The 19,965-nt window shown below is 45.0% G+C and overlaps 3 protein-coding genes across 3 annotated transcripts; 2 read left to right on the forward strand and 1 right to left on the reverse strand.

Moving 5' to 3' along the window:
* Positions 1–772: 772 nt before the first annotated feature.
* Positions 773–4,368, reverse strand: rnf41l (ring finger protein 41, like). The gene is made up of 6 exons (XM_071916837.2): positions 4,293–4,368; positions 3,985–4,191; positions 3,275–3,414; positions 2,034–2,196; positions 1,793–1,913; positions 773–1,663 (listed from the first exon to the last, which is right to left on the reverse strand). The coding sequence occupies exons 2-6, from the start codon at positions 4,188–4,190 to the stop codon at positions 1,256–1,258; spliced, it is 1,038 nt and encodes a 345-aa protein (XP_071772938.1). The 5' UTR covers position 4,191; positions 4,293–4,368; the 3' UTR covers positions 773–1,255.
* A 1,068-nt stretch (positions 4,369–5,436) lies between these two features.
* rad54b (RAD54 homolog B) lies at positions 5,437–19,965 on the forward strand. The gene is made up of 16 exons (XM_078287206.1): positions 5,437–5,532; positions 7,170–7,357; positions 7,496–7,688; positions 14,972–15,211; positions 15,453–15,752; positions 16,214–16,376; positions 16,616–16,841; positions 17,014–17,100; positions 17,216–17,336; positions 17,491–17,630; positions 17,742–18,032; positions 18,300–18,463; positions 18,566–18,827; positions 19,084–19,150; positions 19,255–19,452; positions 19,557–19,965. Exons 2-16 carry the CDS (start codon positions 7,211–7,213, stop codon positions 19,775–19,777), a joined length of 2,820 nt encoding a protein of 939 aa, XP_078143332.1. The 5' UTR covers positions 5,437–5,532; positions 7,170–7,210; the 3' UTR covers positions 19,778–19,965.
* Positions 11,593–14,392, forward strand: LOC144541931 (fibrinogen silencer-binding protein-like). The gene is made up of 2 exons (XM_078287205.1): positions 11,593–12,142; positions 12,792–14,392. The coding sequence occupies exons 1-2, from the start codon at positions 11,736–11,738 to the stop codon at positions 13,345–13,347; spliced, it is 963 nt and encodes a 320-aa protein (XP_078143331.1). The 5' UTR covers positions 11,593–11,735; the 3' UTR covers positions 13,348–14,392.

Raw genomic sequence — 19,965 nt, forward strand, 5'->3', positions numbered from 1 at the left:
GAAAACACCATGGAATAGTGAACCAACGTGATCAGTGAACACTTACTGTCACTTAATGCCAGTGTCATGCAGAAACTTTGTGTCTCAAACTTGAACTGACTTTCTTCTTGACACTAATAAAGGGCAAAACTGCCACAATCTTGAAGCTCATCCAAGGTGCATGACTTAAAAAGAATCAAAGGAGTGAAAAAATGAATCTGCTCTTGGAGAACAATCGACAAAGCTTAAATATTAAAACCCAGTGTATTTCAGCTGCAATAGCCTTCAGCGGGGATACAGGATTGCATGCACAGTCAGCAATAAATATGTTTTAATATGCTAATGTACTTGACTGTAAGATTTGATTATATGTCCTTAAGCAGTTGAAACCCCATGCTGCCTCCTCTCCCAGTTGATAGCAGCCCTGAGGGAGCCATTTTTTATGTCATTGATTACATCTATTGTTGACTGTGCATACAATCCTGTAACCCTGATGAAGTGTATTGCGGCTGAAATGCCTTGTTTTTTTTCTGGAGTTTTTCATTCCTTTGACACCAATATAAATGATTTAACAGTGCATTTGCAATAGTTTGACTTGGTTCTAGGGTCAGGAGACATTTTCCTACATGTGGGAGGCATGGTTAGCTTAGATGATGCAAGGTTTTTGCAGGACATTCAACATAATTCACACTCAAAACATTTTCAACAAATATTATTTTCTAAATAGATATTACTACGTCAGATGGGTCACTAACCAATAAACCAGCGATAATCTAATCCTGAGAACAAGAAAACGGATGGGTTACGGCAACTGTTTTTAATTGAAACATGATGGGTACAAAATCCAGGGGCATTAAACGACTTGATTGCAAAAATGAAACATGAAAATATGGGTGAGCTGAGCATGATCTAGTCTGACTGGAGTCTACGAAATTAAGGTTCCCCTTACAATCACATAGGCCTGCCATTGGATTACTTTCTAGGTAGGATTGGTAGCAGAATTATTTAAAGAATTACCTGCCTTTCAAACACAACTGTGTCTTTACTTACTTACTTTAGTTCATTCCACTGCATAATGATTTTTCTTCCAGCTAATAATTTGTTGTCATTTGATCAAAAGATCAAAATTTCTTCATGCCATAAGCTACACTACTTCTATTCACCCCATGTTTGATTATTGAGCCCATATTGACAATTGTTTGTCAAATGTCAGTGAAAAAATATGAACGGCTTCCTTCTAATCCAGTTTGCCTAATCTCCCACCGGTCCAATCCACTCAGATGACCGTGACCTCCCGGCTCTTCCTCTTGATGCAGTCCAGAGTCAGGCTGCGGGTGCCGGCCTTGCGCAGCCCCTCTCCCAGCTGGGGGGACGGAGGTGGAGCCAACACGTTTATAGACTGAGCTGAATGTAGTGACTGACTGGAGGCTTGTAAGGACGCCTCCCTCTGCTGGTGTCTTGTCGGCTGGTCTCCCTGCAGTTCCCATCCGCCTGGCTGCTGGTCCCCCTGATGCTGGTTCCTGGTTGGCTGTTCGACAGGTTGCTGGCTCCTGATTGGCTGTAGGTCTCTTAGCAGCTCCAATAGTTCTCTCTTCTCCAGCTCTGCTTCTGCCAGGTCCTGTCTCCTCAGACGCTCTGCCCCTAACAGGGCACGCATGTCACACATCACCCGGGACAACTGACCCTGCATGGAAAAGCACACAAGAGTTTATGTTGGATATACTAACACTGCTCACATTGTATACTTCTGTGTGTTGTTGTGGCCTTATAATAAACTGTGGAGGTAAATAGGTGAGAAGGGCTGTGAGGTCACCTTGAGCTCCTCCACCTCATTCTTCAGCTGCGACTCTTTCTGCACCATGTGTCTCCTCTGGGAGTCCAGCCGAGACTCCATCTCTCGTCTCACCTCCTCCACCTTGCACAGCATCTCTGCCCTACCGTAAACATTTAATTAGATCAAAATTATGATCTACAAAACGAATACAAGCTGTTCAGTAGCACATTATCACTTCTATAGTCTGGAATTTGAGTTTTCACGACCACACAACGCATACCTGAGCATCTCCACCTCGGTGCGCAGCTCTGCTACACAGTTATGCTGCGATTGGTCAATGGAGAGAAGGGTGTGGCCACAGCCATTGGGACAAACCCTGCTGCGGAAGTTACATTCTGACAGGTGAGCCTCCAAACCCCGTCTTTCTACCTGCACGGGGCAACCTGAGGGAACAAAGGCACAGTGCTGCATGTACTGTATGTTCACTAAGGCGTCAACTGAAGCAACCATACACTCCATTGTTGTGTATATATGAGTGAGACTCAGAAAAGGAGACTTAGAAAACATGTTACAAAAGGGAAATCTGGTTTGCTGACAGAGATTGCAAAAAAAATCAAAATCAAAAATAAGACTCGTACATCCAAAAGATAGGTGCTAGATCAAAGAAAATATTGAGTGAAATATAACAGAAAATCCACACACAAAAATGCTCCCGTATGAAGAATTTAATAAAGAAGTGTTTGTAGTAAGTCTGAGGAAGAACTATTTGCTCGAAACGTCACTTATTTATTAAATTCTTCATATGGGAGCATTTTGTGTGTGGATCTTCTGTTGTATTTCACAGGGTTTGCAATAAAAATGCAAAACAAATCACCACAACATATACCAAACGGATGAATAGCCCTCTCTAACTTTAACTTTTTTTTTTTAACTCATTTCTTATACACTCCACAGCAATCAAAGACAGTAAGAAATATCATGTTGACTCTGGTGCAAGAGGCTTTGCACCAGAGTCAACTGTTGCTGGTAGTAGTATTAAAAACTGCAAAAATCCACACCACATGCACTTACTCTCACACTATACCTACCACAATGGTAACATATGTACTCTCCACCTGCCAATGACAGGTCACATTGTGAGCACAAGAGCACATGCATGTATACATGGGCACACACACACACACACATACACTTTTAAAGACGGTAAACGCTCATTAAAGAATGATGGAAAGTCGACCCTGAAAGCATTCTGGATGAGGTCAGTGTGCTATGTTCAGTGGGAGCTTTCAGTCCTGTTAACCCTTTCTGAGCAAGTCCTAGGTGCGGTAGTCTGTGTGAAGTCGCCATGGCAACAAAGGAGCCACCTGTTCCTCCCACACACACAGGTGTTGTATTACCTTTCTATCCGACACATCGGCACAGAAAACCCATTTACCATCACAATAACTACCAAAAAACAAATCCTAACAAATGCTAAGTGATGCAGATGAGCTATCATTCAGTCCGTGGAGGCTGTCATACCCGTGTTAGAGCAGGAGATGAAGGCAAACTCGCACTCATCCTCGTGTGTGTGCAGGCTCTCCAGGGAGCAGACCGCCTCACAGCCCTGCGCTGCATTCACACAGCGGATCTGCAGACGGTTCAGGTCGTTACGCATGTACCTATCATCAAAAACAGGAACAGAGAGAAATAGTATCAGAGATAGATAGGGGTGCACATGGAGGTCCTATGCCTGTGATCCTTAGGTATAGCAGAAATAGTCAGAGAAATTCAAGAAAGAAAGTGAGAGAATGAGAGACAGACACCTATCCCTACAATGATGCTTTTATTCTTAATTTAACTATCCTTGTATGATTTGTGTTGTTTTATTACCGTTTTATACTGTGTTGCATTCTACTTACCACCCTGTCTCTGTCCTTTTTCCCCCCTTGCTCTCCTCTCTCCTTTTTACTGCCTGTTATTAATGATAATGTTGTTTGTTGTTTAATGTTGTCTGTCTGTTATGTCTCTTAATGTTGAATGTTTATATGTTTGAGTGTTTATTTTATCCCCCTCCCCTTTCCCCCAAGAGGCTAACTTCTCGCCAGGCCGTCCGTGTAAATAAGAATTTGTTCTTAAGTGACCTGCCTGATAAAATACTTGTTAAACACACACACACACACACACACACACACACACACACACACACACACACACACACACAGGTAGAGATGGAGACAGAGAGGGAGCACCTGTACAGTGGTTTGAGACTGCCGACGTCCAGCGGCAGTCTGTCCTCGGGACAGGAGTGGTGGTGGACCAGCCAGCTGCTGATGCAGGCGCTGCAGTAGGCGTGTTCACAGGGCGCCTGGAGGGGGCGCTCCAACACGTCCCGACACACACAGCACAGCAGGCCCTCATTCACATAGCCCACAAACCTCTCCAGATCATAGCCCATCCTAGAAGAACACACAGACACATACATGCCCAAGCTTGCCACAATGTAGAGTCACATGTTTCCTCTCTTTCTGATTATCAACCCTAAGAAAGATATTCTTACCTGACAAGTTACCTGTCACTTCATCCAACTCTTCCGTCCTCCCAGCTGCTGCTCTCCACTTCTCCCTCTTCTCCCTCTTCTCTCTCTGCTATGCCCCTTCCTGCTTCATTCTTCTCTCTGTTTCCCTGCTGTTCCATCAAGGTGAGGGTCTCCTCCTCTGAAGCTCCTCCCCTGCCCCTGGGGCTGCGTCTCCATGGAGAGGTATCCTTGACAACAAGGATAGGGAGAAGACATGGGAGGATAGGGTTCAGGACATGGGAAGGCAGCTGTCAGACGAGATCAGAGAGAGACAGAATTACACACACACGCGCGCGCGCACACACACACACACACACACACACACACACAAATACAAAGTCTACAATACTGTCTTTTACTCACTGTTATACCAATAAAGCTGGGTGGTATAGCCTCCGTAGATTATTGATGTCCTTCAACTGTCTGTCTGTGACTTCATGATCCACCCTTTCCCAGGTCTTTCTTCCAATCCCGCTCTCTCTCTCTCTCTCTCTCTCTCTCTCTCTGGATGTGGGATTAACGTGGATTACACCCCCCCTCCCCTCCCTGATTGGATTACAGACTCCACAACATCAGATGACAGATTCTCTCAGACCACAAAAATCAAAGAGCAACCCAGCAGACCCCTGGACATCTCACATTACTCTCTCTGTCTCTCTCTGTCTCTCTCTCTCTGTGTGTGTATGTGTGTGTGTGTGAGAGAGAGAGAGAGAGAGAGAGAGAGAGAGAGAGAGAGAGTACCAAATTGTAGAATCAAACTGCAAAATAAAAACGCTAAAACTTACGGATGTTGCATTCAGTCAGTCCCACTCCGCCAGAGGAAACGCTGACAACAGTTAACAGTTTTCTAAATCCCTTCTCGTGTGCTCTAATGTCTGATGAAAGTGCTGAAGTGGGATCAGCTGTCAGAAAAGGCGACACCACCACCTTGGATTATGAGGTGCACTCGATTTATCACTCCATAGTCGAGATGCCTGCTGAAATCCCTATACGATTTTGAGTACTATCTCCTGCGGTGGTCTGCTGTGGTGCATTAAAGCAAGCGAACCCGTACTATGTTTGACCACGCCCATTATAACACGCAACCAATGACGTTGTACAAAACTTCAGCGGGAGAAACAGACAGACACTAGAGATTTTATAGAAAGCAGAGAGTGACATCTTTGTAATTTGTGCCATTTTGTGGTTTTAAAGTTGTTTATAAAGCAGGAACCTCTTTCGGGTATGTACGACACGTTGCCACACGTTATCAAACATGACACTACAACCGAGTTTAGTCGGTGCAAGCGGTGTTACAACTGTGATTTCTGTTTGTTGCTAACGCGTTAGCTTGCTAGCCTGATGCCACAGGTGTAAAGGGGAGCGTATCTATGTTCCCAGGGTCCTAAATTCCCAGGGTCCTAAATTCCCAGGGTCCTAAGTTCCCAGGGTCCTAAGTTCCCAGGGTCCTATGTTCCCAGGGTCCTAAGTTCCCAGGGTCCTATGTTCCCCAGTTCAATATTCTGTTAACACACATTAACCCTCCTATTGTGTTCGGATATTGTGTAAATTAGATACTAAAGTCATGATGTCATGTTTTTTATATCAGTTAGAAGACAGATGTGAAGTGTGAGAGTTAGATTCAAAAACATGTATACTAGGCTAGTTTTCACCTAAGGAAGCATTAAGATATGACTTTTGGTGATTCCATGACTCCAACCATTTGATAAGTTCCCTCAAGTGTAGGCCTATTATGTTGAGAGCCATACTGCAATGCTGGGGAACAGAAAACCCCTTTGACGAGTTCCCACAATAGCCCATGTCATATTAAGTGAATACAGAGCTGGGGAACATATTTTTCAGGTTCCCATTATGTGCTATATAGAGCTGGGGAACATAGGACCCTGGTAACATAGGACCTTGGGAACATAGGACCCTGGTAACATAGGACCCTGGGAACATAGGACCTTGGGAACATAGGACCCTGGTAACATAGGACCCTGGGAACATAGGACCCTGGGAACATAGGACCTTGGGAACACAGGACCCTGGGAACATAGGACCCTGGGAACATAGGACCCTGGGAACATAGGACCTTGGGAACATAGGACCCTGGTAACATAGAACCCTGGGAACATAGGACCCTGGGAACATAGGACCTTGGGAACATAGGACCCTGGGAACATAGGACCTTGGGAACATAGGACCCTGGGAACATAGGACCCTGAGAGAGCACATATGTAGAACTGGGGAACATAGGACCCTGGGAACATAGGACCTTGGGAACATAGGACCCTGGGAGAGCACATATGTAGAACTGGGGAACATAGGACCCTGGGAACATAGGACCCTTTGTCATGTTCCCATTATGTGCCATATAAATCTGGGGAACATAGGACCCTGGGAACATAGGAATGACTCTGTGTAAAGTGTACTAGAATATCCCACTCAAGTATTGTTACTTTACTTATTTAGAAGTAAAATTAAGGGTGTACATATCTGCTTAAGTAAAAAGTAGCTCTTTTAAAATGTACTCAGAGTTAAAGTTACTGAGTTCGTTTTTAGAAAAAGAGAACGTTTTAGATAAAATAATGAGAGGACATAGTTCAAACTTGAGTCTTTTAAGTGGAAAATTTGGAAATTACAAAATAAAGTGCAAGAACAAAATAAAGCCAGATGACACTTCTCGCTGTGTTTAAATTGAATTGAATTAAATTAAACTCTTCCATATTTTGCTGGGGACCCCCTCAAGGACCGCTGGGTGTTCCTGAACCCCACACCGGGAACCACTGAGTTAATTGACAGATAGTATACTAAGTAGTAACTAATAAGCTACCACTCTTAACTGTTGTGCTGTCATTCTTTGCTTACCATCTTTAGGAGACTGAGTTTATTGTTGTGGGGATCCTAACCACAGAAGAATGCGGCGCTCAGGAGCCCCCAGCCAGCTGTTGGGTAATGCGGTGAAAAAGCCCCGCTTTGTGCCCCCTGGAGCATCTCCTTCAGGTCTTGTGGCCAATGCTAAACCCCTAGCCCCTAAACTCAGTTTAGGCAATGCACTGGATAAGGTAATTTACCCTGGTTATGCCACACACACAAATTTCCCTATGATCCCTCAGATTTCGCTGTCACCCTTGTTTATCATCCAGTGTTGTTTCAAGCTTATCCAGATCATAATTTCCCTCTTACTCCCTCTCTTCTCGCAGGTCCAGAGAAGTCTAACAGCACCGGCTGTGAGTAAAGCAGGGCTTGATGTCCAACCCAGTGCTGGTCCTGATCCAGGCATGTCCAGGGCTCTGGCTCGTGTTCTGAGTGCAGCAGAGAGTAAGGAAAATGAGACAGATACAGAATATCTGCACACTACAACAGAAGAGTACGCAGAAGACAACAGACCAGCAGGTGAGACACAACAAAGATGTAGCTGGGGGAAGACCTACTAGTAAGGGCGGGGCATGGTGGCATGAAGAACAGTGTGTGTGTGTGTGTGTGTGTGTGTGTGAGAGAGAGAGAGAGAGGGGGAGGGAATGCAGCGTTAGCCCATATTGCCCATATTGCTACCTTGTGTCTCTTCTTGACAAGGTTTTTTAAAACCTGCTGCTCATCTGCTGCTGATGAGAAAAACATTTCCTGACAGAGACTGTGTTCAAAGAATGTGTTCCAATACAGAGGAGTCCCACTGTGGTACCTGGTAAAGCGGTCTTTTACCGGGTCTGGGTTAAGACCCAAAAGTAGTGGGGAAAAAGTTGGTCACCTTCAACAGCTGAAGATTTCTGACTGGACAATGCTAATTTGTATGACGCTACTGGTTACAATATGTTGCCTTTTTCTCATCAAGTAGAGTTCAAACTAATGGGGTAAATGATTTGACAGTGACATTAGAAGCTTGATTCATAATTTTGGAAAAGTTTTACGGTTCATAAATATAACATTTTGGTGACAGTCCTAGAACTGCAGGTGAAATGTTGCCTGACTTATTGCCATTTGAAAAACTGCCAAATTTTCCTGATATTCAGCATGACCAAATGTGGTCTGACACACTTTGGGGCCTCTTGCGCACAGGTATGTGACGTTTGGATGGTTTAGCGTTAAGTATTTAGGAAATATGTCTCCATTCCTGTCTGTGCGCCTTTGTCATCAACATCTTTTGTGTATCATGGTCAAACGGCTACAATTATCAACATTCTGTGATACAGATGATGTAGGCAGTTGAAATATGCCGTAGGTGTTTATTTGATGGAGATTGAGGCAACTTTGTAGAAGAAATTAAAAAATAGGTGCTGTTGGTTGCCCTACAATCAAGCATTTAGGAATCATGTGTCACTTTATTTGTTTGCCTGTCTTTTCTGTCAAATTTGATTGTGATTCACAGCCAAATGGTTTGGAGTATCAAAATTCAATTCTGTATAATAACCATAAGACAGGACGCCCAGATTCTACTTTGCAAGAGAAATAGCAAAAAAGGTTAATAAAAAGGTTAAGGTTGCAAAAATTCAAAATAGCAGAAAACTGTCAAGGCTGAAATGAAAACCAATATGTCCAATGCATTACAGTTCAGGAGTTATTGACAAAAACGAATTGCCTGTTATAGCGCCACTGTCTGGCTGATTGGTGTAATTTTTGTTGTCTCAGTAGTGGGCAGATTTGAAATGTATCCAGCAAATTTGATTGCTCTAGGACTTTTGTCTCTGAGGTACAGATCATTTTAGAGCAGAAGAAGAAGAAGAATCCTTACAAAAACAATAGGGGTTTGGCCCTAGGGGCTTGAATCCAAATTATTGATTGATAATGTGGGTCCCCAGAGGGCAAGTTTGATATCCAGCAGTGGAAAGGCACACCACAATTTATATGGACAAACTTCTACCAAATGTAATCAGCTTGAAACCGAGCCTCTTTCTCTTTTTATGGGAGAGAATGTCATGTGAAACTCTATTGCAAATTCTGGCAGCTTAATGTTGCCTTGCCTATCTGTAAATACACATACCTCGCCTTTTCACAATCATTCTACTGTGTTCTACTGCCTACTGATTAATTCAGCATGCATATGAATGATCCTCTGAACAGTACTTGGAGGTTCATAAAAGGTCATAATTCATTTCACAATGGACACTTATCTATTTTGGTGGACAAAGATTGTAGGAAGAACAAGCAAACAGTTATAAAAGTCTACATTTTATGAAATAAAGTGCTGCAGGAGTAGAATGGACTGTTTGTTATCTCCCAAACAAAAATAGAATGAACGGCACATATCAAGACTACTTAGAAACCTGCAAACTCTGAACCTGAACAGCCATTTGTTACCTCCGCCAAGGAGGTTATGTTTTCGGTGCCGTTTGTTTGTCTGTTAGCAGGATTACGGAAAAACTACTGGACCGATTTTCATGAAACTTCGTGGAAGGGTGTAGCATGGGCCAAGGAAGAACCCATAAAATTTTGGAGCGGATCCGGATCCGACTCACGAACAAGCAATAATAACACGAACCTTGGCGGAGGTCTGCGCTCTCCGAGTGCAATTGTAGTTACTAAATTAGTTCTCGTTAAATAACCAACAAAACTATTGTTGGAGAAACAGCATAACGAGGGAGGGGATTCAAACCTATAGTGTCATAATTACCCGACATGAGCATTATAATGTGCATTAGCAGACACCAGGATGCCCTCAAGAATGATCATTTATAGACAAAGTTCACTCTTGGACAAAAGTATCAGGGGATTTAGGAAGATTTTTTGGGTAAAAACATGGCTGGAACCTCTTCCTGTACTTTGGGAATTCCTAGTTCAGATATCTTTGCAGGTATCAAATGAACTGGATCCCAATTCTAAACACTATCCTAATTATAAAACATTTGAACTTACTAAATATCAAAGGGATTTATTTTCTTGCCCTGCACTGGCACATTGCTTGATTGTTATGGACCCTGTTTAAGAATTTTAATTCATATTAATCCTGACTTGTTTCTTAGTTACTGTTGCCTTTTTTTTTGGAGGCAGGGGAGAGTCTACTCTAACTCAACACAAGCACAATCATCTTAATCACTTATTGCTGGCACACACATAAAGCATCTGCCCAATTCATTCCACAATAACAATTAATTCCACACATTATTTTTACGTTTACACATACTGGAATTCTTTGTTTCACATTTACATACATAATCATTACATGCAAGCTCACAGGAATGACATTGCTGTCACGGAGTCAAAATGCTTTTCAATAATGGAGCAGTGTGCAAATATTTTAGAACAAGCATGCTCTGAGGGCTTTATAGTAAAACGTGTGTGCGCCTCGTTTTCCTCAAAATGTATGTTTACCACTTTTTCCATAACCATAGCAGTAACCATTTAACGCAATAGTTTGTTGCAGCGAAAACGTTCTCATTTCGCCGCCTGTCTGCTCTGTGGCTAATAATAACACACACAAAGATGGATGTTAAACCAGGCGTTCTGAGTGACAGCAGGTCCAGCATTATGCAAATAGGCGGGGTAGTGCAGCGGCAGCGCCGGGCAGATTAGGACTGTGCTCAGGATCAGTGAGCCAGCGCGCTTCGTCTCACTCCCTCCTGCAAGAGCAACTAGTGCCTGTGTTTTCCTCCCTTCCCCACGCGCCTCATTCTCCGCATTTGGTTCGGCACGATTTTCACCGCATCCGCGAATGTGTTTTGATAATTTGTATCTATATTCTCCACGCAGAGTTCAGATTTATTTCATGTGTAAACCATAGACTGTAGAAAATGGGTATACACGCTGTCCTTTACGGGCATGCGCAGCGCGCGCGCGCGCGCACAGACCCCCTCCCCCCACTTAGTTAAGCCAGCGTTATTTCAAACCCGTCTCTTTCTCTGGGAAAACTGGCTATTCACCCGTAACAACCTATAATACTGTGCTTCAACACTGTCCCCCTGTTTGTGCACGGCACAGAGATGCTGCCGCGCTGATGATAATATTTATAACAGCGTGGCTGTGCTGTGCTCTGTGCTGTGCTTGGTTTGGGGTTTAGAGAGACCGAGCTGTAAGTAGGTCGGGCTGGGCTTAAGCGGCTTAGCTACGTCAGCCTAAGCTGGGAGGAATTCATCCAAAGCCCTCCGCGGTAGGCGGGGGCCTAAACGAGGCTGGCCTAGTTAAGCCTGATTCTTATTGTGTGCACAGCCTGTTTTTGTTGTGCAACGTAGCTGAGAGAGAACCTAGGGTGTAGTGTATGTATCATGCATATGTTAGACATAGTATGTGTTTGATTTAGAAAAGAGGAACAGAAAGAAAATGAGAAGTGTGTGAGAGTTAAACCAGTATTGGCTTTATCACCGTGGACCAAGAGGGGGAGAGAGAGGCCATCAGGAGGGACAATAGAAAAGGACAGGGGGGGAGACTAAGGAGCCACAGTGCGGAGTGTGGTGATTGAAACGTGCCAGCTATAGGCCTGATTTGGTCTGTGTCACTCCGCTATGCTATAAGATGGCGTCCAGCTCTGTGTTCCTGTCCAGTATGGTGGGTAAAGCTCGCTCCTCCAACTTCACCCTCTCCGAGAAGCTGGACCTGTTGAAGCTGGTCCGTCCTCATGTCCGCATCCTGGAGGAGCACACCAACAAGCATGCTGTCATCGTGGACAAGAACAAGTGCTGGGACACTGTGGCTGAGCAGTACAACGCCTTGGGAGGGGACAGACCCCCCCGCACCGCTCAGGGCCTCAGGACCCTCTACAAGAGACTGAAGGAGTCAGCCAAGCAGGAAGTGATGCAACGGAGACACGCCCAGCCAGAGTACAGAGGAAGCATCTCCGAGCCAACCAGGAGAGTTATGGACATGATCCCTCACCTGTTTCACCATGTGCCCATACACGATAAAGACCAGGCACTGCGCAGGTACAGTATGACACATACACATAAACACACACACACACACTTGCACACATACACATATCACTACAGAATTGACAGGATAACACAAATTCAGATGAGAGTGGGGCGAGCAGCTCCAAAACAGTCTTTATTGATAATACTGATTTACCTGCTAGAGGAGGAAGGAGGGGAGGGGCTGTTCTCACAGTTCCCAAACCCAATCAGATTACACTCTCTCTCTGTACGTTGCCACGCTCAAGTGGAGGGAAATAGGTGCTGCCATTATTTATTGAGAGCTATGTTAGTAGTTTATTCAAGATACAATTACATTGTATTGACCAGTGTTGTTCAAGGACATTCACACTGAAAATATTCAACTCTTTAAGTTTCCAACAAACTAAACAGTAAATGGACCATTTGCAACCCACTGCGTTTTTTACTCACACCTATACATTCAACTTGAGTGCATGTATACCCACTCACTGATTACATAATTTATGCAGCAGCAAGCGTATACTTTTTCCAATTTTGACTGCTATTAACAGTAATAAGTCTCACTTTCCATACAAAATTTGTCAGACTAATAATTGTTTGATTCTGTGTAAATGCTGTCATTAACAGTTATTGTCCAGTTGTTAATGTAACTCTGATTTATCCTTGATCGTGTCTGTAGGTTAATATACATTAAGCGAAACTCTCCCATCGAGCATCCTGGCAGCAGCTCCTCTCTGGCTGGACTCCAGGACTTCCCGGGAGCAGTCCCCATTGTCCCCCATGAGGTGGTCCAGCTGGACCCAGAGGAGGACGTTAAACCACCGCCAGACCTCCCCATCCTCACCACACACATAGGGCCGGGGCTGGAGGGAGACCAGGAGCGTGAGGGGGAGCAGGACTTGGGCAGCGTCCACGATTACGACGGCTCCCTGTCTCCTGTCACTTCCTCTGTCAACATCCCCCTCTCCGCCTCTCCACTGCCCTTACGGCACGACCTCTACCCCAACGACATCTACCCCCACCACGAGCCTGACAGGTTTCGCCCGCTGCACCTGGCCAAAGAGGAGCACGAGCTGGTGCTGGCCAATCACAGGAAGGTGGGCATCTACCTGGAGGAGAAGAGGGAGGGGCTGAAGAGGAAGCAGGACCTGGAGGAGGAACTTCTGAAAGCCAAGATCAAAGTGGAGAAACTGAAGGCTGCTCGACTCCGACACGGGCTGCCAATTCCTCTATAACACACACATGAACACACACATATACACACACACACATCTGTGAGCGGTGTCGGAAAGGGAGAATCTCTGAGGAGTGGATTTAAGTGTTGAGACATGGCTGAGGAGCAAATCACGCACATCAGTTTCATGTTTGGAAGTCGTTTTAGAACCTGAATTTCTTTTGGAACTGTTGTGCCTCTTACAGACATTCATGGCCTGTTTGTGTATTGCTGGGTGCAGCTAACCGACTTGTGGTGTCTCCAGTCTGTCTTTATGCCTGTGAGCGTTAAAAAGTTATTCTCATCATCATTCTACTAGTTGTTGACAGCGGAGCCAACAAAAAAAAAAAAAAAATTGGCATTGCTAACATTGTGACAAGCTAAAAAAAAACACATTTAAAAGTAGATGTTTTGGAAGGGAATTTATGAGTGATGAATGAGGGTGTGTCCTGCTGGTGTGTTTTTCCTGCCCAGGTCTGCCTCCAATATGCATCTATGGGAATGTTAGCATAGTGTTGATGATCTTAATTATCCAAAATCATATGTCTTTGCAATTGTTAGCAATATTACGGCAACAGCAACTATAGGATACTAAATTGTCAGGAGCGTGAGACTGTGAGCTCAGTTCATACCAGAGGGAATGTGGAGGGCTCTATTGATTCTTTGAAAAGAAAAAATCAATATGATCTGACATCTCATCTAGAAATCAAATGTAATAAACCAGGGATGCATTGGCTTTTAACACTAGAATTACGCTAAAAAACACAAAATTAGATGTGCTTTTTCAAAGTAGGAAGGGGATGAAAAAGAAACGTGTAAGAATCACTACCAGAGTAAAGAGTCAACACTGGGTTTAGAACAGATACATTTTAAATGATACCTCACGCTGTATTAGGGCACAGGTAGAACTGTTCAAGGCCTGTAGAACAACAACTAATGGAGACAAATCCTGTATATTTGGGTGCTAAAGACATTTGGCTGAAAGAGGTGAAAAGGTTCAATTCTCTTTGGCTGACAGTTGGACAGTTGAGGAAGGACAGAAAGAAGGGAGGTGGAATTGGTTTTGTGACGTTACTGTTATTAAATGTATGTGATTACATTAACGTTGTTATTGTAATATTGATGTATGAGTGTTGTCTGTTTCTACTATGTTCATACATTCATTTATTTCTATTAAAAAGTTGAGGTTAAAATTCTCCTCGTCTTGTGTTTATTACACTTTGGACAGCCATCCCTTCTCCTAATTTCAGCCTCTCTTTACTTGGGTTGTAAATCAATAACCTGTGTTTATTTTAATATCTGCTACAGTGGTTAATGACAAAATAGCACATACCAGTGAGGACCCAATCAGCTGAGAGCATTGCATGGTAACATGTTGCAGTGGCATTCTCAGCATTGTGCATTTAAAAGATGTTTCTTGCATGTTCACTGTAACCTGGCATGAGGTTTATTTGTTCTCCGGGTGTATGAGTGTATGGGGAAAAAATGCATACACTGATTTCTCATCCTGGGTGTGGGGCTCTAGTGGGACGTGTAGCCTTGGTGGACCAGTGACCTCTGCTGGGGGTTGTGTGAGTTGAACATGAGATCATTCTCTTGGTCTTCTACTGTATGTTCAGCCGCTGCATTTTGTCTTTGTGTTCCAGGAGTGAGATGTTCCCCTCAGTTGAGTCCCGGGTCCCCTCAGATCCCAGTGGTGGCGGTGGGGTCGGTCTCTGATCCTGGAGCAGCGTCTGGCTGCAGTCAGGATGGAGTGCGCTACTTCAGTGTGATGTGGTGTAAGGCCAGCAAGAAGAAACACAAGCGCTGGGAGGGAGACGCAGTCCTGGTGACAAGAGGACGCACTGCCACACTCAAAGATATGGAGGGCAAGGACATTGGCAAGGGTGAGACAGAGGCACACCTATGTTTTACAATTTACCTTTAGATAGCACAGTGAACATGGAGAGTGTCCTGATAGTCAGGAGTGCAAGGCTGAGTGCCAGTAGCGCACTGACAATATTCCTGTACCAAAACCGTTTGAAAAAGAAGTTAAAATAAGTGCTAAGAAGTGCGGTAGAAGGTAATTTTTTCTCACTTCACAGACTCGTGAATTCAGTTTGTATGTTTGTGTGTGTTTGTGTGAAGGAAGTGGCTACAAGGTGTCAGAGCTGGCCTCCCTGTGCGAGGGAGAGACTCTGATGATCGGAGGGAAGGAGGTGGAGGTGATGGGGGTGATATCTGCAGAGGACTTTGCCAGGGGACGCTGCTTCCAAGAGGTCCAAGTTGAGAAGGAGGAGCCACATATGAAGTCAGCTCCACCTCCCTCTCGTCGCTTGGCGTCCAAACCTTTCTGTCGCCCGACGCTGTTGGGCAGAGCAGAGCCACCAGGAGCCAAACCACAGGAGGAACAATCCTGCAAACCTCGCCACGACCCCCTAGCTCCAGGTATATAGACAGAACCAGAACTTTATGTATTAGAACAGAGGTTGTTCTGGACAATGACGATTTCCCAACCAAAGCTTTGAATGTATACACATTCTGAGCTGTTCTCTATAATGTAATATGCCATTAAAAGTCTTTATCTACAAAGTGCATTTCTGAACAGTCAATAGAATACATTATTTGCCTTGTGTTTTTTTTTTTTTTTTGCCTTTTTAGCTATTATACCTCTTTGTTAGACCAGTTTCTTCAGAAGTTCAGATATAATAGATTTTACAGTAACAACAACACAAACCTCAAACTACATCAAACGTGTGATTACATTTTAATTTTTTTAATGGCATATTTTGGTTTGACACAAAACTTGTTATTACTCATAAAATACCTGTACACAGACTTGTGTACAATGGACTTTTCATACACAAATGTTGTGTATATACATACTAAAGGCTTCTGGCTTTCTGTAGGTGCGTTGGTGATGCCACGTCCCTCTGCCAATCACCAGTGGTCTTGTAACAAGTCAGGGCTTCCTGTGGTCGACGTGGTGGTTGACCCCTACCTCACCACTCACCTCCGACCCCACCAGAGAGACGGTCTGCTGTTCCTCTATGAGTGTGTCATGGGCATGAGGTAACGGAGCTGTGTCTGTAACATGGGATGTGAGGCGATGGATAGAGATCTTGCCAATGAATTATGTTGTAGGAGGCAACAAAATCTGTTGTAACCTCGCAGTTGGAAAGAAGAAATTCAGTTACACTTGATAAACAAGTAAAGAACCAAGCTTTTACTGTTAAAGACAACATGTGTCAGCTATCAAAGCCCTCACCAGGGTTCCTAATCGATTGTGATGTTTGGTGTGTGTGCTGCAGAGCCACGTGTCGCTGCGGGGCTATCCTGGCCGATGAGATGGGTCTGGGGAAGACCCTGCAGAGTGTGGCGCTGGCCTGGACATTGCTAAAGCAGGGGCCGTATGGTGGGAAACCGGTTGCTAAGCGTGTCCTTGTGGTTACCCCAGGCAGCCTAGTGCAGAACTGGGGTGCAGAGTTTAACAAGTGGCTGGGTCGTGAGAGGATCAGCGTCTTCACTGTGGATCAGGTGAGAGGGAAGGGGAAATTCTGTCTTTTGGATTGACAAGGAGTTTGTTTTTCTTGAGCAGCATGGTGGCGAAGTGAGTAGGGAGACTGGCCTTAAACCAGGGCTGCCTGTGTGTATAAAATTATTCATTTGCATTTTTATAATTATGTCTATGCTGACGATATGCATGTAGGACCACAGGATAGAGCAGTTTGTGGCGTCTCCTCTTCACAGTGTTCTGGTGATCAGCTATGAGATGCTGCTGCGCTCCCTGGAGCAGGTATGTTGAGCTCACATCTCTCTCTCTGTTATGTGGAACAAGTTGTGAATGTTCCGAATGCATCACCCTATACTAGTTTTGTGTTTTGTTATCGTTTTATTTTTTGTGTTTTCAGGTGCAGAAGGTGGAGTTTGGTCTTGTAATTTGTGATGAGGGTCACAGACTGAAGAACAGCAGCATCAAGACCTCCTCTGCCCTCAGCGGGCTCAGCTGCACCCGCAGGGTCATACTGACAGGTACACACTCACACCGACATAGAGATGCTCAGCTTCTTAACTGAAAGAGATGGAAAGATCAATTTTTCTTTGAGTCTCTGCTGAACAGATGGATAGCGACAACTCTAACCTGTTGTTAAGGTTTTTTCATGAATTGTATCTTGGTGTTTTGAAGGTACTCCGGTACAGAATGATCTGCAGGAGTTTTACGCTATCATAGAGTTCGTCAACCCGGGGATTCTCGGGTCGTCAACTGCTTACAGAAAAGTGTATGAGGAGCCTATCTTACGCTCCAGACAGCCTTCCTGCACAGAGGTAATGCTCTCTATGTCCCTCTTGCTTGCTCCATTCTATGCATCTACTTCTCATAGAGATCACTTTACTGGCAACATCATTAAAACCTGATGTGTTTGTCTCTTCCAATAGGAGGAGAGAGTTTTGGGGGAAGAGCGAGCTGCAGAGCTCTCTCGCCTGACTGGCATGTTCATCCTGAGGCGGACCCAGGAGATCATCAACCGCTACCTGCCTCCGCGTCTTGACTGGACGTTGTTCTGCGACCCCTCCCCCCTGCAGCGAGAGCTCTACAAGCATCTCCTGTCCCACCGAGTCTTCAGAGCCTGCCTCCAGGGCTCGACGCAAACTCACACACACTTGGCCTGCATCACCGCCCTGAAGAAACTCTGTAACCACCCTGGCCTGCTCCACTCCACTGTCAAGGTTATGTTCTGTTGTTAATAGGCAGGGGTGTGACTAGTCGAAATTGGCATCTGACTGAAGCGGTGATCTTGTTAACTGTTTGATCTTTGTTTATAGCCTCAGGCTATTGTAGTTATTTATTGAACTCTCAGTCTCCCTCTTGGCAGGTAGTTCTGTGGTCAAAGAACCTACTCACTCTGTTTCTATTTATGGTGCCTGTAGGTGTGTGTTTGGAGGTTTGGCCATAGCCCGATCCTAACTCTATTTACTGTGTTGTTGTGCATTCAGGAGAAAACTAACAGTGGTTCAGCGGAGAGCTCTTTATATGAGGGGCTGATTGGTCTGTTCCCAGAATCCTACTCTTCAGGTGGATTCAGCACTGCCGACTCTGGAAAACTACTGGTGCTGTCAGACCTGCTGACCGCCATCAGACACCTCAGCTCCTCAGACAGGTGAGCGTGTGTGTGTGTCAGGTGTGTGTTTTTTTACATGTATGTAGTTTTGTCTGTATATATATTTGTCTGATATGACATTGTATGTGTGTGTCCCTGCAGGGTAGTTGTAGTTTCCAACTACACTCAGACACTAGACCTGCTCCAGGACCTGTGTGTCCACCTGGGCTACACCTTCTGTCGACTTGACGGACACACCCCCACCATCCAGAGGCAGCGATTGGTTGACAATTTCAACAGCCCGTACTCCCAGAACTTCCTGTTTCTGCTGAGCTCCAAAGCTGGAGGGGTGGGGCTCAATCTTGTGGGTGCATCCCACCTGGTGCTGTACGACATTGACTGGAACCCCGCCAATGACATTCAGGTAAGACACACACACACACACACACACACACACACACACACACACACACACACTGACATGCCTTAAAAGGTCAAAGTCTACTGTGTGTACTATCCTCTTTGTCCAAGCCGGGTCTTTGTTTTGATCTCTTCTTCTCTGGCTTGCCTAGATACACATACACACTCTGTAACACACTCATACATGCATCTCCACCAGATGGCACTGTGTACATGTGTGTCACTCTCCTCTTCCACATTGCCTTGTCTGCTGTGTCTAGGCAATGGCTCGAGTGTGGAGAGACGGACAGAAGAAGACTGTGCACATCTACCGTCTCCTCACTGCGGGTGAGAACACACAAACACACACAGTGAGGCACACACTGAATTCACATCAACTATGAATCAGTCTGATTTGAAGTTGTGTGTGTGTGTGTGTGTCTCCCTCTCAGGTACCATTGAGGAGCGTATATTCCAAAGGCAGGTGTCAAAACAGGGGCTTTCTGGGACGGTGGTGGACCTGGGGAAAGGGGCGGAGCACACCAGCTTCTCGTCCAGTGATCTGCGAGATCTTTTCAGCCTGACGGACACACCCTCTCTCACTCATGACCTGCTCAGCTGCAGCTGCAGCATGGATGGATCAATCCACGGTACGCACATAGACAGGCCCCACACACTGCGACATAACTTGACTGAGACACGTGTACTGTCACATACATGTGCATAGATATTCAATTTTTTTTATCCTCCTCAGCTGTTGATGAGGAAGAAGAGCAGCCGTCTGATAGGCCCTGCCAGCTGGGTCGTCACGGTGACAAGGGGGCGGCAGCGCAGAAGCATCTCAGCATGTCCGAGTTGATGCAATGGAGACATTTCTCTGGTGACACACACACCTTCTCAGACCCCTACCTCGATCACGCACGAAACCACATCACCTTCGCCTTCCAGTCCACTATCTCTCACACAGCTCAGTAAACACACACACACACACACACACACACACACACACACACACACAGAACCTTCTAGCACAAATATTTTTTTAGATGTTTGTCTTCAGGCGCTCTGTGCTTTGTCTGCAGTCTGGCCACCTCATATGACTAAACACAACAACGGCTGCAAATATGACTACTGACAGCAACCACACAAACAATTTCTTATTC

This window comes from Centroberyx gerrardi, chromosome 12 (genome assembly GCF_048128805.1).
Source record: "Centroberyx gerrardi isolate f3 chromosome 12, fCenGer3.hap1.cur.20231027, whole genome shotgun sequence".
Lineage (NCBI taxonomy): Eukaryota > Metazoa > Chordata > Actinopteri > Beryciformes > Berycidae > Centroberyx > Centroberyx gerrardi.

Coding starts and splice junctions, on each gene's coding strand:
- LOC144541931 (XM_078287205.1), top strand. CDS start 11,736: ATGGCGTCCAGCTCTGTGTTCCTGTCCAGTATGGTGGGTAAAGCTCGC. Junction 12,143..12,791: donor AAAGACCAGGCACTGCGCAG/GTACAGTATGAC, acceptor TCGTGTCTGTAG/GTTAATATACATTAAGCGAA.
- rad54b (XM_078287206.1), top strand. CDS start 7,211: ATGCGGCGCTCAGGAGCCCCCAGCCAGCTGTTGGGTAATGCGGTGAAA. Junction 15,212..15,452: donor GGGCAAGGACATTGGCAAGG/GTGAGACAGAGG, acceptor GTTTGTGTGAAG/GAAGTGGCTACAAGGTGTCA. Junction 18,464..18,565: donor CACCTCAGCTCCTCAGACAG/GTGAGCGTGTGT, acceptor GTGTCCCTGCAG/GGTAGTTGTAGTTTCCAACT.
- rnf41l (XM_071916837.2), bottom strand. CDS start 4,190: ATGGGCTATGATCTGGAGAGGTTTGTGGGCTATGTGAATGAGGGCCTG. Junction 3,415..3,984: donor AGTCTCAAACCACTGTACAG/GTGCTCCCTCTC, acceptor TTTTGATGATAG/GTACATGCGTAACGACCTGA. Junction 2,197..3,274: donor CATCTCCTGCTCTAACACGG/GTATGACAGCCT, acceptor TTGTTCCCTCAG/GTTGCCCCGTGCAGGTAGAA.